This window comes from Dromaius novaehollandiae, chromosome 12 (genome assembly GCF_036370855.1).
Source record: "Dromaius novaehollandiae isolate bDroNov1 chromosome 12, bDroNov1.hap1, whole genome shotgun sequence".
In the NCBI taxonomy this organism is placed as follows: Eukaryota; Metazoa; Chordata; class Aves; order Casuariiformes; family Dromaiidae; genus Dromaius; species Dromaius novaehollandiae.
Window position 1 is genome coordinate 20,482,371 of NC_088109.1, and position 18,410 is coordinate 20,500,780.

Here is an 18,410-nt window from a genome sequence, read left to right on the forward strand (position 1 = left end):
AAGAAAACTTTTCTCTAAAATCCTTTTTTTTTTTTTTTTTTTTTTTTTTTGGTCAGCTTAGATTAGAACATCTCAGCAAAGGTGTTTTACTATGCCTTTGTACTGTTCATACCAAAATAAATAAACAGATACCAGTTGTGGGTCAGCATTATAAAAACAACAAACAAAAACGATCTTCACTGATGATATTATTGAATACATATGCACAGAAATGGTAGAAATATTTAAGGTAATTTTAAAATTTAATCAGAAAATTGAATCAATGGAAAAATATTAGGAATGTAGAGCTAATTAGGGCAAGTAGAGTCTATTAGGTAGAATAACTGTTCATCTGTCCAAACACAGAGCAGAAAATTTCTTGTTTACTTATCACCAAGTACAATGACCACTATGATCCCAGCTGTAATCAAATACATAATTGAAAACGAACTAAACCAGAGAAACCAAAAACAAAACACAGGGCCAGACCTTCCCACCACTGACTTCAATGAAATTAACTGGATGAATACTCCCACTCACTTCAGCAAATCAAAAACTAACAATTATTACTCTGAATAGCCTCACATTGCTGATGGTATCTTTCCCATAAACTAGAAAGCTTGTGCACAATGACCTAAATTAATACAACACACACTCAATATTTTTGGCATTTTTGGGTATATAAAAATTGGTTGTACATTCTTACCCTAATATTTACATAAAGCATAACAATGAATTCAGTAGCTGGGTTAGCAGCAGTTCATCTGCATGATATCCATCTGCACCATTGCATTTTAGTTTCTTTCAATGCATCTTAAATCATAAAATGATGTAACTGGGAACAGACTGGCTACAGCTTCACCTCTACTTACTGTTCTATTTATGAAGACTGATGACAAAAAAAACTGTAACAGGAAAATAAGAAAAACAGTATGAAACGCATGTACAATAATACAGAACAATTATGTGTCACAAAGTGTAACCACTTGGAAATTCAGTCTGTCAAGGAACTGGACATTTAATTATTATAATCATTCTAAACAAGAACTAATTGAAAGTGAAGATTCATTTTTATCTAGAATTTTGTTCAAGAATTTTAAGTATGTTACCTATTAGGATATAACCAAAGCTATGAAAATCCAAACAAATTACCCCCTCTTCCAGCAAGCCTTCCTTATGCAATATAAGCATGCTCTCCTTTTTTGAGGCATCTGAATGAATATTTCTAGCTAATGGCTAAATTCTTTTCCATATCTAGATTCAAAGAGGCAAGGAATATGTATACTTTGCTATTCCCCTAGAGAATGGATTTATTTTAGGACAAGAAAAACTATGTATACTTTCAAAATTTGCCTCTTCCTCATGCTTCCCTGCCATCACTTATGAATGTAAAAGTTAAAATACCTAGAACTACTTAAGGAAATAAATATAATTGCACAGATTTAAACAAAATATGCCTTACAATTATTGTTACTAATTTATAAGTGCCATCCTTTCACCTTCATACAATCTTGATATTTACTAAATCACAGTTGAAAATACACTAAGACATCATTTACTAACACTATCGCATCAACTCACTTAGCATGGGGATCAGCTTTATATTATTATGTTGTACTGTACACGAGAAGTACCTCAGACAAATCCATCTTGGTTGTAACAAAACCATTTTCTTTCTATGACCTCCTAGGTTACTTCAATGATCTAAAATCTTTTAAAGCAATTTTACAATTCTTAGCGTCATAAAGAAAGTCTTATCCTTGATGCACCACAGAAGTCCAGATGTGTGTTTTCAAGAACTGTTGCCAGGTGTCAGAACCTTGGGAATCCAATGTGCATTTCAGGAAGAAACAAATCTCATTGCTTTTCCTTGTGAAATTAAACGTGTACCATTCTGTATAGCAAAATCTAGGTTCAAGAATTACAACCACAGTTGAATGCAGAAGTATTGTCCTTTCTGCTCACTAATTTTGCAAGTTCAAAGAGTTAAGTCTATGTCATTGTCACAAAAAAAGGGTCTCTGTGTAATAGCCAAGCAACATGGTTGCACATGCCATTGTTCCAGTAGTGACCCACAGGTTTATTTTTTGCTACCGTGTTACCTAAAAAAGAAGAGGAGAGAGTTACTTACACAGAAGCGATCAAAGAAGGATGATAAAACATGCTTTGATGCTGTGAAGAAACTGTACATGTGAATACATAGTGAATGTACATGCTCTGGCCATAGCTATATGCTTCATATAACTTGCACAGAAACAGAATCTATATGAAAAATGTTGAATATACTGTTATTTGAAAGTATAGAAGAGACTAGCAGAGAAATAAATGGCAGTTTATTATTGAACAGCCATCACCATCTCATAGTAAACTCCTGCTTCATTTTGCTTAGTATCATTTTCATTGCCAATGCCCACAACACAAACGTATGACTTTTATCCCAAAGGATCATTCATGCAAACTGCTACCCATTCCCAGGGGTCCACTTCATGGGAGGGAGCTCGGGATCAGACAGAACAGTCTGCAGAGTGGATGAATTGTTCTTGCAACAGCAGCCACTCCTGGATATCACTTCTCCCTGGGGACCCTGTGGTGTCTTCCTATTATAACCATATGCACACCCAGTCAGGTGCTTCAGGGACATTCAGGCCTTAATGCACACACACACTGCTATGCAAACCCAATGGTGAGAAGGGCTCATGTCAGATACCCTATCCTGGAAATGAATGAGAATAGGCAGCTTGCAGGGAGGAAATCTTTTCAGCTGTGCTCTGTGGTATCTAGACAGGCTACAAAGCTAAAAAGAGGCTTAGTACAGAGAAATATTTATTTCCCTTCATAAGATAACTTGTAAAAGAGAGGAGCTCTTCAGCTTTTCACATGTTTAAATGTCAGTCTCAGTTACTATAACTATTCATCTAAACACTGAGAAACGCAAGGACTCTCCCAAGCTTCATATACTTCAAGTTACTCTAATATTTTCACAAAATGGAAAGATAGAAGTCTTGAAGTGATTAAATGGCATTTCCTATTTCCTGTTTTCAACCTGTGAAACTCATTGTCTAGCGCTGATCCCAGGGTCTTAGTAAGCTTTAAAAAAATTGATTAGAAATTTAAATGGTAACAAGATCATCTTTGCTACATAACACAGAAAAAAAAATAACATGGAATGAATCCAAACTCTGGTGTTTTAGGTTTAAGCCAACTATTAAATTGGAAGAATTTCATGATGGGTACACTTGCCATAATTGTCCACAAGGGTTTTGCTCTCTTCCTCTCATTTAAGTATCCCAGCACTGAGGCAGGCAGGCTGCTGTACTGGTTGGACTACTGGTCATAATCAGATAGGACAGTTCATACAGTACTCTATTTGTGTATGATTTTAATAAATGTGCTTAATACATATTTTGTTGACTGAATTGGACAAATCTTTGGTTCATTTTTAATCAGAAAATACATCATACCATGCTTTACTTTTCCCTATAACAAGGTAATTTTTGTAAACTTAATCCATTTGCTTTCCAGTTCAATCTTGTATGTGCCACATGCTACTGTTCAGAATCTCAAGTTATCATTACTCATTATATTTGTGCAACAGCCCTATATCTTGGTAGACAGAGAAAGCCACACACAGCATAAGACATGCAAAATATCTATAAAATAGATACGGATGCAAAGACAGATTCTGTGACTCAGCATTTACCATCTAGGAAGACGACATCTACATGTAAGCTTGTCATCTGGGCCTTCCTTAAGCTACAGAAGAGAGAAATCAGCTTTCCTTGGGAAAACTTTTTTTAGATGAGCACACTCATGCTGTATGATCACCCATTTCTCTCCACGTGACTCTGGAGAACTCTAAACAATTCAGCTTGGATAGAAATGTGCCTGCAACTGGGCATAATGAATGCCACCTACAAAGCCTTGGAAAATTCAAGTCCTTTTTATTTGGACTAATAAAGACAACGATGTGACTTGTCTGAAGCATCCACATATAAAATACACAACAACAAACAATTTATAATAAAGACTAAGTAAGGAGTGAGGGGCTGAGACACCTTTTAAAGGGACATTTCCTTTAAGGAAGTCTACTACTTTCTCTAACACAGTCAATCACTAGCTAAAGTTCAGGACTCTCTTGTGTCATTTCAGTAGAATGTTAAACCACTAACTTAGTCATTCATATTTGTATTTATATTGTTGCAGTACCCCAGGATGCCTGTTAGAATCAGGATCTCCCTTGTGCTGATGCTAAATACATGCACAAGAAAAGACAGTCCTGCCTTAAGGTGCTTGAATGTAAAAGGAAAAAGGGATACAAAAGGAGAACAAAACCATGAGAGAAAAAAACAGTTCTCATATCTGTAATTTAGTAAAATACCTCATATCCAAGCACAAGTGCCAGTTGTTTTCTTACCCTTCCAGTTAAATGCCTCTCAAAGTAATCTCCTAATCAGTGCAAAATGCATTTCTCCAGGTCCCAGCAAAGTAGAGGAAGAGTTTAATGTAGTAACATTTGCACTCATATTGCTAAACTCCACCCTCTCTTACACCCACACAAACTCACTGGACTTGATGAATTTGCATAGGTATAATTGAAGGTAGGATGATTTGTCCCACTCCAGCTTTATAAAGACATCCCTAAACTCATCAGAATGCATTAGCATATTCTGTAGTTTGGTGGTTGCAGTTTATGTCATGGATAACAAAATAAATGACCCATGTCAAATTTGCCCTTCTATTAGTAAACTCCCACTGACTCAGGCTGCCTCTTTTCACTGTTTATGAGCAAGACTTGTGAACACTGGCAATATGACTCATACGGTCAGTTGACCTCAATGAACTAAAGGGAACTGTTCTTAGGAAGGCAGCTGCATGAATGAGGACTTTATGCCTCAGGCCTTCAGTCATCAATGTCAACAAAAAGTTCTTTGCTGTACCCTTCATCCCTCTAGTATCTATTAAAGGTATTAGGAATACTTAACCCCGGCTTATTCTTTTCCAATACAGTCCTTTTTCTATAAAGTGACAGCTCTTTTCTGGTATGTCCATAAATGAAATTGTCTTACTCATTACACAGAACTCCTACTTCACCTGTCTCACCTGTGTGTTTGATGCTACCACTCTACCCCTTATCTATACGTGAGTAGTTGAAGTCAATGCCTGTGGAAAATATTCAAAGGCTGAGGGTAATCTATGCCTTGCAATAACTGACTGCCAGTCACCCATACTGATTCTAGAGTAGAATATCCTGTGCAGGTCAACTTTCAGCTGTAGTACCAGTCACAAGAAGTACAGCTGAGGCATAGACACACGATAGACCTCTCTACCATTTGATAAATAACATTGATTTGTAACAATTCCTCTGATCCTAAAAACAGAAATAGGGCTTTTCAGACTCTGGCTTGTTTGGTCGGATTCTTCCACTAAGCCTATCTCCATGTGTGTGTGGCTGGGCTGTGGACCACCAATATTAAATCATAGCTGCCCAAACCATCCAATTTTCTCTTTCATACAGAATTTAGTACAGTCTTCACTCCTTAGAACAGCCATTATTAAACAACGTTTGGTGTCAGTATTTGCTTATTAACTCAGAAGGTAACCTAATCAACAACATTCATTCCCAGCTAGAGGAGGTTGTAAAGGGAGGGAAAAGCTAAGTATATGTCTTTGATTGCTATTGGATGCTGAAGACTCTTGTTTTATGATATATTTAGATATGCAGTTCACTATGATTTGCTAAACTTTAATGCACTGAGCTCATTTTAGATTGTGAAGCAGACAGAGGATATGATGTTTTCTTTCTGCTGACCATTAATTAAGAAATGGGATGGCATAGCAAGTTCTTTCAGAAACAGGCTGTCTACAGGATGGCCTGTAACTAGAAACAATCTGAGCCAGCCTGATTTCCAGTGGTGCTCAGTGTTCCACAGTTCCCAACAACAAGTTGAGTCAGGCTGCTTCTTTCAATATCTAAAAGGCTTTCCAGTAGCACAGGAATCTAAATTCCGGTGGCCCTGGTAAGGGCTTTGGATCCCTGTATTCAGTTTGCAAATTGAGGACTTGATCCTGGAATGTGCTACCTCTAGGACTGGTCACATCAAAGGGTTTCTTTGCTCACTAAAGACTGAAGCAGTGGGTTTGAACCGAGTTACAGAGCCCAGCCAACTGAATTCAGTCAGCTCATGACACTGAATCTCTATGGAGGAAGGCACAAGCAAGCAAGCAAGCTTAGTGACCTGTGTCTGGGACTCCCCAAATTCTCCTTCCTTTCTTCAGAGATAGGTGTGATTCAGAAACTGTGAGGTCAAAGTTTTAGGAAGCAGGGTGTCTTCACTCCAGCAGTGCAAAGCCCAAACCCACAAGATAAATGGCATTGAGGGCTGAACTAGCCAAGATGTGCACTGTTGTGAGGATCTTACCCCATTGTAAACACAGGGATGGAGGACATAAAGACCTGAACTGCCACCTTTGGTTCCTCCTTTTTGGCTTCACAACCTGCTAATTTTACCAGGCTGGCAGTGAAGGGCAGTTCTGACCCAGCATTTTCCTCCCTGAGAACCATTGCATTAATCACTGCTTTCCAAAACACTGAGGAGTCCAATGCTGGTGCTCATACCAGCAGATGCAAATGCAACAAGCAAGGGCTGTCAACCGACTGCCACCCTTAAATATAGGCGATCTCTGTACTTGCCTTTGTGGTTTTGACTTTATTTCCACTGCTGCAAGACCAACCTGAATAGTCTGGTAGTACCTTACAGTCCTCTCCATCCAAACAGGGGTTCATATGACACCACCACTTCTGCAGGACAATGGAAGCTGGAAAGAGAAACAGAAAAGAAACAGAATACAATTTTTTTTTTATTGCTGTTGATTTTAGAAGGGAGGCTGTTGTGCTGTGTTCAGCTGTTTGATTACAGAAAGTAAAAACAACAGTTACTGTTATGATACTTACTACCTTATGATCATATTGATCCTGTCTGAGCTTAAGATGTGGCTAAAAAACTTCACCACCACACAGAAGGGTAAATGACATGTGAAAATGGTAAAGACAGGCAGGCACCTCCAGGGAGTGATTCAACTCTAACATCTGAATTGACCTCTGGAAGTGTCTTTCTGTCTCCATTGACTACAGAGGTGACTTGTCCCCTTCATTTACATGTTTCAGTTAAGTACCTGCTGTAAGGTGGTATGAATCTAAGACTTGTTTAACTTGGATATGCACATGCAAGGCTGGATGAAGGAATGTCAGTTTCTCTCTTCATTGGGTAAGAAAATAGAATTGCACAGAGATGTGAGCACGTGAGGTCTGTCAGAGAATAGTGCAAAAAAAGAAGTGGGACCATTGGAAAGCAGATGGATTATTAACTAGAAGTCGACTTGCAGTTACATCGCCAGTTTTGCAATACATTTTGGAAGACTACAGCAGTATACTTTCACTGTGCCAATTTATTAATTTCCTACTCTTAAGCCAACTTCCCTTAATAAGACCACACTTCTTATTTTCACAAACGTAGTCATGACTTTTTAATACTGTTGATAACAATAGATACATTTTCCCCAAAACTCCTGCAAACTTCTGCATGCATTTCTCAGTTTTGCACTGTGCAAGGGATTTACCAAATCACAGAAAATGATTATGAAATATATCAGTTCACAATCTTTCATAACCTAAATTGAATTTCAAAATAAAATATGGATGAAAATGTTGATTTAGTTATTCTGCATTATTCTGCTATGCACACAAAATATGAATTGCATGCTTTAAAAGATACCATATCCAAAAGAGATGAACAAAAATAATTTAGTCTACTTCTCGTAAGGCACTTTTTTTTTTTTTTTTAATTTCAAGGTAGATTCATACTTCTGCAACCTTTAAATTAGGGTGACAAGCAGGCAAGCTGACATAAGAATATTGCTGAAATGCTCATTCAATTACTTTTGTTTTGGGCTTTAACTCTAGCTTAGAAAAGGAGGCATCTTTTGACTATGAAAGACACATTTCTGGAACACCACTTTGGCTTCAGACACTATTTTATAAACTAGTCTTTCAATCTCAAAACTATAAAATGAACGTATGATTCCTGTCACCAGTCATTTGGATCCATGATCATCTGCATTTATGCTGATTGATTGTTGATTGACAAAGTGGATGAAACTTGACTGTGCTTCCTGGGACGTGAGGGAATATTTCCACTTGAAATAGAGTCCAATCATTTATTTTGTATCTTTGCTACTTTATAAATTTTGTTCCATTTTCCATACCACATTTATTTCAAGTAAGTAGGGCCAAGTCTACAAGTCTAGATTCAAGAAGACTGATGGCATGTACAGTGGTCCCTGACCAAACAGGAGAACGTGGTAGCAAAATAGCTATGTCTTTAGAGCTCAGCACCAAAGCCAGCGAGTCCTCCTGGGAGGCCTGGATGCAGCCTTACACAATTCTGCATAGTGCTGCTCTGAGCATATGGACGTGGTGACATGTTGAGACTTAACCTGTGCTGTGCCATGTGAAACTGTTTCCATGCATTTACTGTATTTACCCGAAAAAGTTCATTTTCAGACCTTGAACACCTCTTCTCACTTTGCTGTCTCCTGCAGGTGCCTAGAATCACCTGTGCCTCAGTTACTGACAGGATAACTCCTTATATCCAGAATTTTTCATGTTGATTACTTGTTTGAGTGTGGTATGTTTTGAGACCACAGGAAATGCACTGAATATGGCAGTTTTTATTTACCTATGCAACCTGCACTCAGCCTGCTTCTAACACCTTATTAAAAAAGTGTTTGTTGACTAGCCAAAAGTGCAGCACAGGATTTGGTTCACACAGCACTATTGACCAACTACACCCATTCAACTTCCTGGCCTGAGTGGACCACATGGAAATAAGGTACATAAGATAGTAAATCAGACCCATCATCTCCAGCAGTACCATCTTACCTAGCAACAAGCACAGATGTGTATGGGAAACATTGTGGAGTCAATCTGTAACTCCAACAAGATCCATAAGCTCTTCAGTAGACTGCATTTTTCACCTTCTATTCATCTCTTGTTGAGACACATTCAGTGAAGCTGACTCCCACCCTTTCACTGACTGATTTCTATTCTGTGCGGATACCTCTCTTCGGATTAATGGCAACACTTTGAAATACTTAATAGAGATCTCATTCTATTTGCTTTCAGCAAATCCCCAATTCTTTGCTGTAGCAAAGCACTAATTCTTACATCCATTTTATGTCCAATTTCTTTGTAGCTGTAATGTCCATTCTGCTGATCTATATGTCCTAACTGGCTGTAGCTGTTTGTGTCAAACACACCCCTGAGATTAGTCCATTAAAATTCTCAGTCAGAGCCTTAGGCTTGTCTTCATAACAAGTGTTCTTTAACTATCATTGTCACTGTAACGGTTTGATTCGCTGAAGGATGTAAAAGTTTCCTTTTCTTATCAGATTGAGGCACTCCTGGAGAGGTTTCAAAAGATAACTTTTCTAAGGAATGAGATCAGCTATGTCACTCTCATACACAACCAGTTTCATGAAGAAAAAGGAGACTGCTTCAGTCTGACATCTGCCAGCTGATTGGCTGGGGGTTACCCTGCCAGAAATAAATCTTCTGCTGACATCACTCCCTAGATAACATGACTTCATGGAAACCGTAGATTCATAGAGATTAAGGCCAAAAGATGTCAATACATCATCTTGTCTTGCCTCATGCGATTCACTGTGTTGTGACCCCAAGTTGTGTCTGGCTACACAGGGTCTTCCAAGCCAGTCTGGAACAGGTGAAGAAAGAAACTTCCCCAGTTGTCACTTTTCTCCAACAGTTAAACAGTCTCAATATGAACCCACAGCCTTAGTTTTCTTCTTCTTCCAACTTACTCTGTTGTGCTTTCTTCACCTATATTACAGTGCCTGTTATCAATCATCATTTTCTCCTTGTGAAGATATTGAACATGCTGCAATCAAGTAACTTCTCAACCTTCTGTCTGATAAGCAGAGCTGATTGAACTTTTTTGTTTTTTCATCACAGTACACTTGTCTTTATTAACACAGAGTTATTTCAAACAGGTCTAACCTCCTGGGTTCAGGACTATGCCATGTGACTGTCCTGGCTGATCATTAATTACTTCTTTGTCCCACTGGATGAAATCCACAGATTTTTGTCAGGAGTGATCCTACATTTGCTTTCAAGTCATTGCTTAAAGCGTTGCAGAGTGGCAGGCATACAGCTGAGCACTGAAATCCCAATTGGTATGTCCCATTTGACTACCATATCCCACTGATGACTCTATGGAGAGCTGTGCTTTTAAGTTACGTTTTAGGTATGCTAGGTAAATGGCAGTGCATATATGTACGTAGTATGTCATATGGTTCAAAGTTAATAAACAGCTTACAAAAAATAAGATCTAAATCCTCAAAATGTATTTAGGAACCAACTCTCTGGATGAATAAATTATACATTATTTTCCAAGAGAACTTGGAAGATGTGGGCTTATGTGTAGTCCAGTCAAACAATTAACCTGCATCAGCCAGCCTAGAAAACTCCTCAAAGAATTAAATCGGTTGTGTCTGGCAAATCTATTTTCCAGAAAATCACATTGACTCATGTGATCTATAGTCCAGGAATTCCTTGCTAATTGGATACCATACCAGCTTCTCGGTTATTTTGCACAGGACAGATATCAACCTAAGCTGGTCCCTTAAGTATCCAGACTGCACTACTGACCATCTGAAAACTGGTACAATATTAGTGCTGTTCTAGAATACCCCAAGTATTCCAAAATACATTTCAAATTACAATAGGTAACCAGAGAACTATTAGCCAGCTTGCTAGGACTACAATAGGCTTAGAATTAAAGAAAAAAAAAATTAATCCCTGTAGAAGTTGGTAACCACTTTCTTTAGTTAACAATAAAGCAGAAAGTACCTCACCATCCTACTTGTTACCAAAAGCAGAATAGTGATATTGATCCATGACACCTTTCTGCCTCAGCTTTAATGCTTTCGATATCTCATGCATTATGGGCCCATACGTGTGTGTGTGTGTGTGTGTGTGTGTGTGTGTGTGTGTGTGTGTGTGTGTGTGTGTATTTCTTTGTGTTCCACATTTACTTTAACAAAGTAATTCACATTATTCTTAGTCTGGACAAACATAGATTTCTTTCCTACCCCACTGGATTAAACTTGCTGTATAAATTTTCAGTACACTATTCATTCTATTGTACATTTCCTTTTCTTCTTTGAATAGTGACACAACAATAGCATCTTTTTGAATTCTCAAGTATTCTGAAATACATTCGAAAACAGTGGGAGGGAAATCATCTCAGCTATTTCTTCTTTTATCTGTTTGTTATGTACTGATTTTTTGTTTTCTTGTTTCCATATCCTCTCTTCACTTCAAACTGGAACCCAGATGGGCTTTCAGCCAAAATTGTCCTTTTGCTTCATTGCAGTTCTTTGGCCCTATAAAAAGATCTTCTTAAATAATTCTTGATTCCCATTCACATTTATTTCCTATCTGAATGTTTCCTCCTTACATATTCTAAGACTGATAGAATTGCCTGGGTGGAAGATGATTTGGCTAGTGATAATTTACTCAGAGATGCATTTAAGGCACTTAGCTAAGATAGCTTCACTACAGACAAAACTTATCAATGTTTTAATATTCTTGGCAGTAGCTGTTAGCCAGGCTGGAGGTACTTACTCAAGGATGTTTGTTTCCATAAAGAAAATGGGTAAAAACAAAATCCCATAATGATTACTTTAAATGTAAATGTTTGTTCACTGTTGACAAAAGAACGAGTTGACCTTTGCTAAGCAAAAATTTCTATAGCTGCAATTGAGTAGTATAGCTGCAATTGAAGGCAGCCTTTGCAGGCTGCATGGTATGTCTTCTGCCTATTGAAATACTTCTTTTCATAGGCTCTGCTTTTTTCTGAGCTTAGTGGCTCAATTTATCTACAGCAATGTTCCACAAAGCATCAGGTTGGCCTGTGCCTAGAGGCTCAAAAAAAACCCAGGAAAATGAGGCGTGCATGTGTACAGAAGAAATAGCCTGCTTTTTCTGTTTGCCAATACTTGTCAATACCTTTCAGAACTCAGCTGAAATACCAAAATGACAGAGTTTCTTGCTGTCTGCATACAAAATGCAACCATCTGAGTGAGAAGAAAATTAATGAGTGTGTTGTCATGGGCAAAGGATAAAAAAATACCTTGACCCAGAGACTTATTGCCCTGTATCCTCATCCAGGCTATGACGAGTGATTATCCCATGCTTGGGTGAAAACGCCTCATCCAGGCTATGACGAGTGATTATCCCATGCTTGGGTGAAAACGCTCTGGAAGATCGCTGTCTGTAGCGAGCCGATTTTCACCTTCCCATCCCTCTTTATAAATGAACTCTTTTGACTTCTGCTACTACCAATAATTAAAGTTCCCAGGATGAAAGACACTGTAGAAATACAAAGTATTCTATAAATGTTAGCTAAGCCCAACAACACAGTAAGTATTATTGTTTAACATGGACAAGGACTGATTCCTAGAATACAAGGCACTAAAGACTTTCACGTGAGGCATTTTCAAGATTTAACCAGTTTTTAACATTCCTTTCTGCAGCACTTTTAACCTTTTCTTTGCAACTTAACTAGACATCTATCATCTACCAAAGTACTTAGTTCCCTCCTTATTACAGTCACAACAAAAAATGTCACTGGTGTGTGTAGGTGGGAATGTAATTATGAAAATATCCATTATGATTTAGCTCAAATAGGAAGCCTTCCTGAAACTCTGGTACCTCTCAATATTGGTATACATGTTCAGTAGCTCTCTGAGCAGTGTTTAGCCTTAACATATAGTGCTGCTCAAATAAACTGCTAATTTAATCTGACCTTGTGTAAAATTCTTTAGCATCTGTCAAGCTATTTCAAGATGTAAATATCTAGCTGGCCTATGAATCTATTCTAAAAACCATCACGATGGGCTTTTAAACCTATTTCATGGCTTATTCATACAAAAGGGTACGATGTCCAATACTTACCAACAAGAAGCCCTGTTTGGGGAACCAAGCTCTACCCTCACTCAAATTAACATACAAGCTATCACTGAAACCCAGTGGGAGCTGAGTCAGAAAACCTATACACTGCAAGACTGAGAAAACAAAGACAAAAATTAGAAACTTGTAAATTAACAAAACCAGGAACAAATACAAATTTTAAATGAGGAAGGCTTTTTTCTTCAGTTACAATTTCGTGGGGAAAAAAACAATCCAAAAAGATTATAGTCAAAGGCTGCTCAAATAGCAAGTTCCAGTCTGTAACAGAATGGCAAGTACAGTCTGCCTAGACTTTGCTCAAGTCCCAGATGTTGGTGCCTCCAACATTCTGGGAGAACCCATCTCTCCCAGTAGACTTAGCTAAAGAAAAGCTAAAACCAGCTCATTGCTTCCTGGGTTGTTAAAAGTAAGACAGAAATCCGATCTTCATTTAAAGAAAGCAAGCAGAGGCAGACTTCTGTAAAATCATCACGCAACTCTCAACAAAATTAATTGTAATTATGTAATTTATATAGCCATCCACTTGTTGGTCAAGAAGGGGGAATGTAATTACATTCCAATAGCTTTTTAAAGGCCACCGCTCTGCATAAAACACAAAATACTATCCCGTTTCTCTGCTCCGGTGGCCTCTTTGTTGCTGTTCAAGAACACCTGAAACATGCAAACCCTGAAAAGTTCACAGACAATGTAGAAATAGGAGAGACTGATTTGCTGTTTGCATCACTCCCACACAGTTATCTTCCTTGTGAGTGTGTAGAAGAGGATAAAATCCAAACAGAACATGCATATAGAATAGTATCCTGCTATAAAATCATTAAGCACTAGGCTATTTTTAGCCAAGGATTTCAATTACAGAGCTTCACTGTGTTAATAACCTCTCCATTGCAGCCTCACAATTTCCCCTCCCCAAGCAAGTAGCACGCCAAGCCTGTTTGGGTGGTGATACACTCCCTTATGCGAGAAGCACCATTTGAAGCAAGAGGTAAAAGCATCTCTGTGCGTGTGACCAAGAATTGAGCAATCTGCCAGAACAGGTGGGTGGTAATTACTGGACACATACCTAGTGAGTGTGAACTACTTTGTTTTCTGCTTTTGTCTTAATGCAGTTTTATGGCAGGGAAAAAATTTGAGGTAGGAATTACAAGTCCTACCATGTTCATGTCATGCTTGATCAACAGCACAGAGATAACGTGCTGCCATAATGCAAATGATAAGTACTACTGGATAAGGCCTGAAGTGCAAAGAAAGTACTTTAAAAGACCACTCTAAGTCAATTTCTCTATATAACCTTTTCTTCTGGTTACAGTAATAATTCTGTGCTTTTGGCAAGTCCTTCCCTTTAAATTTCAGTTACAAATGGGCAAAATATGGGCAAATTGAATAGCCCTGAATTCAGTAAAAAGCTGTTGGAAAATAAAAATGAAATCTCTATATCAGACTGAAATAAGCAATTCAAGATATTTTTAATAAACTCCTTCCGGTTTCTGCACTGGAGAAGCCTACTGAAAGATATGCACAGAATGGGAGAAAACACATCTAATCCTGAGGCTGAGGAAAGACAGACACCCAACGATAGTCCCAGATGCTTGCAAAAATAAGCAAAGTATGTTAAAGCATCATCCTAAGGGGGGGGAAGAGGATCAAAGGCTTCTGCTTTAGAGACCAAAATCCTGCATTCAGAATATTTTGTCATGTTTAATTTCAACTATACTTGAAGGAAAAACAGCTATTAGATTATTTCAGCAACTATCTGCACTGACAAAATGAATTAGGTTTGTATCATGCATTTATCTCATTCTATCATGGAACGACAGTGTCATATTTGCAATGCTTAAACAAGTTTAAAATACCACTTGACTTTTATTATCTATCATATGTAAAAGTATTACTGTTGCTTGGCATGTCCCCTAAAAATACAGAAGGTATTTCTGCTTTGACAAGAAAACTACTTAATAAACTGCACAGTTAAAGTTGATTGTGTTCATGAACTACAAGGCATAAAAAGTTTAAACATTTAGAAAAAAATATTTTCTTAAATAAAATGTTCTCAAAAAATGTTAAAAAAATCAGACACACTGCATGTATTTAGAGGTTTATGTCTAGAACAAAGTATCTCTGAAAGTTAGACTAAAAATTGGACTTTGAAACTTTTGTTTTATATTTAACTTGTAAAGGTCACAACTTTGTGTGAAAATCAATGAAAACAGAAATATCTTACCTATGAATTAACAAAATGAAGAAATGAGTAACTTCTGTGCCAATATTAGCAGTGAGATACTCTATTTTTCTGCTTTGCTTTAATTTAAATGTAAATTTTACAGAATTTTCTATTTTAGCAACTTCAGAATGGTTACTTACAAGTAAGTGAAAGAAGACTTTACTAGACATTTTCTAAGATGAAAAAATCTCAGTCTTGTATTAACTCTATTTATGAGACAGCAGCAGCTCCAGGGAATAGACTCTGCTGGTGGGAAAGGGAAGAAGAGTGACCCACAGTTTTTGAACTCTGGTAAGCCAGAGGAGAGGGGTGCAGGTGAGGTGCAGAGTTAACCTCAGGGAGGGAAGTTTTATAAATCTTCAGAATGTCTGGTCAACATTAGAATCAAGGTAAGATTTTACCTTCACTGTATATTTAACTTTACATGAATTATATGGGTTGTACTACTAAAAGTATAAGAATGGCAATTTAGAGATCCATGAGGATTTCAGCATCTATCCAAAAAGCTGATGGACTGGGCAACCGCACCACATTTCTCCCTCATCAGGTGTGTGTCCTAGCTCAGACACTGTGTCCTATGCAACGGTAGGCTACCTCTGCCCTGTTTTCCAAACTCCAGAGCATTTGGGGTTACAACGCATACAACCGAATAGACATGGAGTGGCATTAACATACCGAAGTCCAGCATAAGAGCCCATTAGGCACATAAAATGGTGAAACATCCATCCCAAGAACAAGTCTCAAAACCACAGGTCTCAGCATTATTTGCATGCCCAATGTTAGGACTGAATTTACTATCTGGTGACTTTTTGGCCAAGCTACTAAGCCAAGAGGTAAAAGAAAGGGTTAATATCATTAGCTTGAATGTCTTGGCTTATGCTGTTTTCAGGCTAGATTTAAAGGAGAATTCTTGTGTGGAAAAATTAAGAAGTTTTATTGGCACAGACATGAAATGGACGCGTACATATATTAAGAGGATTAATTACACCCAGATTTATGCACAGACTCATTATCATCAACGCACAGAGATGTTTCCAAAAATAACAAAAGGAAGGATTATGCTTTTGAGGCAGTCGGAAGTCAAACAATCAAGGAGACTAAACTTCTCAAACAATCTTAATGAACCATGACTGAGCAGAAGACTGCTTACCTTCCACGCAAGAGGGCTGAGCCCTTGTTGTACCAGCCACCTGCCCCGGGAAGCAGGAGCACTTGACTGTTTGTGACCGCTCTTCAATACGGTTCTTATTGCAGCAACGATGCACTGCCACAACTTCACATGTCCCTTGCTTGACTTGGTGCTGGCCTAATAATTGCAGAGATAAGTGTTGGAGAGCAAAACAAAACAACATCAGTGCATAAAGAAAAGGCCAGTTTGCTCAGTCCTATAAGATACTGAGTCTCTTGAACACCCACTGAAGTCCTAGGAAGATGAAGGGGCAAATCACCTGGTAGCAACTGGCTTACTCCCTGAATTTATCCTATTCTTACTAACAAAAGATTAATTCATCATAACAAGTCAAGTTTTCCACCTATCTTCCCCATGCCTTATAAAGCCATAGGGAGAAAAGGAGATTGGACTAGTCAACTAGAAGAATTAGACAAAAAGACATGCAAAGACAGAGCATACTCCTCCTTCCTTTGGCTTCTTGTCCTGTATTAGGTTTTATATTCAAGTCCTTTCTTTTCATAAATGGATACAAAGGACAGGATAATATTTAATGCAATGGAGAGTTAATTTAAATAATAGACAAACTTTCTAACATAACAACACATAAGCACTTCTTGCTATGTCCATCATTTCAGGTTTCTAAGAACAAGGTGGGCTGAGAAACTGTCACAGACAGTCAGGTGTTGTCAAAAAAAAGAACAAATTATATGGATTCTTTGAGATCCCTCCCAGCTTGTTTTGAAGAAACCAGTGATAAATGCTCTGTCACATTGCCTTCCTCTCAAGAGTCTTTCCTCACACTCCAGTGTACCCTATTTCTCTCAGTTTATTCTTCCATCTCTTTTTCCCACTCCTGTCTTCATATCTTGGCTACACCATTCCCTGTACCCGACCATCTTCCTCCACTGCCAGACTCAACCTCTGACCTGCCTAAAATCCTTTCTCAGAACTCTCACTTCACGAAACCCCTCTCTTCTTCTCATAAATCATTTCCACATCCTCACTTTCCTGAACAGCCTTCATGTTACATTTGTCTCGTCTTACGTAGAGTAGGCCTTGGATGGCTCTTATCTATGTTTGTAAAGCATCTTGTAAATTAACAGCGCTACAGAAATGGCTGTTCCCCCTCCCCCCCCCCTTTTTTTTTATTAAATAAGTGAGCTAGGTAGAGAGACAATGCTGAGAATAATAAAGTATTCACCATCAAAGCCATACAGGCCCTTTATACGAAAAGACACTAAGGTGCCGATAGTGTAGGTGGATATGCAATATCAAAGGTAGAGAAGGATAAAGAAAGGAAGGTGAAAGGTTAAGCACTGTTCAGAAACAGAGAGCAAAACAAGTGACACAAGCTTGGAGGATTGTCCTGCTTTCCCTACTCACTCTGTGTTTGCCCTGTTACCTGTTACTGACTGATGCCAGGAAGGATTCTGAGATAGAGAACATCTTGGTCTGATACAAAATGGCCAGACTTGCATGCTTATAGAGACCATCTTACTGAAGCCATTGAGATTACTGCACCTTTGGAGCAGGAATTTTTATGAGTTAGTAAGTGGGAATTCTCAACCTTCAATAGAGTCAGCAATGCAATTTAGGCTTATAAGAAGGTTTTCCAAAAAACAGAGAGTATTAAAATACATATGATTTTTTTTAAACAGTTGACTTGGCAGTGTTCCTCTACTGCATGTGTTTTGGTTTCAGAAGTATTTCACACACAGCTGGAGAGCTGCCTGACTTTTGTTGCCAAATTTGTATTCACGACAACCTCAATGGACAGAAAACTATGTATATACAATCTTGGAAAGCAAATTTAGTCTTCTATGTGTGCACTCAAAATGTAAAGAGAAATTATATATACAGAGATATGGGTTTTTCCTGAGGAAAAAAGCTACACTGTACTTTTAAGCAAAATATGCTACAACAGGAAAACGCATTATGTATTTTACAGAAAGTTGGAAAAATGTTGAAGACAGCATAAAAATACCTTACATAGC

At 38.0% G+C, this 18,410-nt stretch overlaps 1 protein-coding gene across 2 annotated transcripts in view; it reads right to left on the reverse strand.

Moving 5' to 3' along the window:
* Positions 1–223: 223 nt before the first annotated feature.
* TAFA4 (TAFA chemokine like family member 4) overlaps positions 224–18,410 on the reverse strand; it is an 84,775-nt gene continuing 66,588 nt past the window's right edge. The window contains exons 5-7 of one of the 2 annotated variants that reach the window (XM_026109711.2): positions 16,396–16,551; positions 6,671–6,795; positions 224–2,081 (exon numbers count right to left, since the gene is read on the reverse strand). In XM_026109711.2, coding sequence (XP_025965496.1) covers positions 2,070–2,081; positions 6,671–6,795; positions 16,396–16,551 — 293 coding nt within the window. In that variant the 3' untranslated portion in view covers positions 224–2,069. Of the gene's footprint in view, positions 2,082–6,643; positions 6,796–16,395; positions 16,552–18,410 lie in introns of those variants that run through there. The other variant, XM_064519177.1, reaches the window with a different exon arrangement.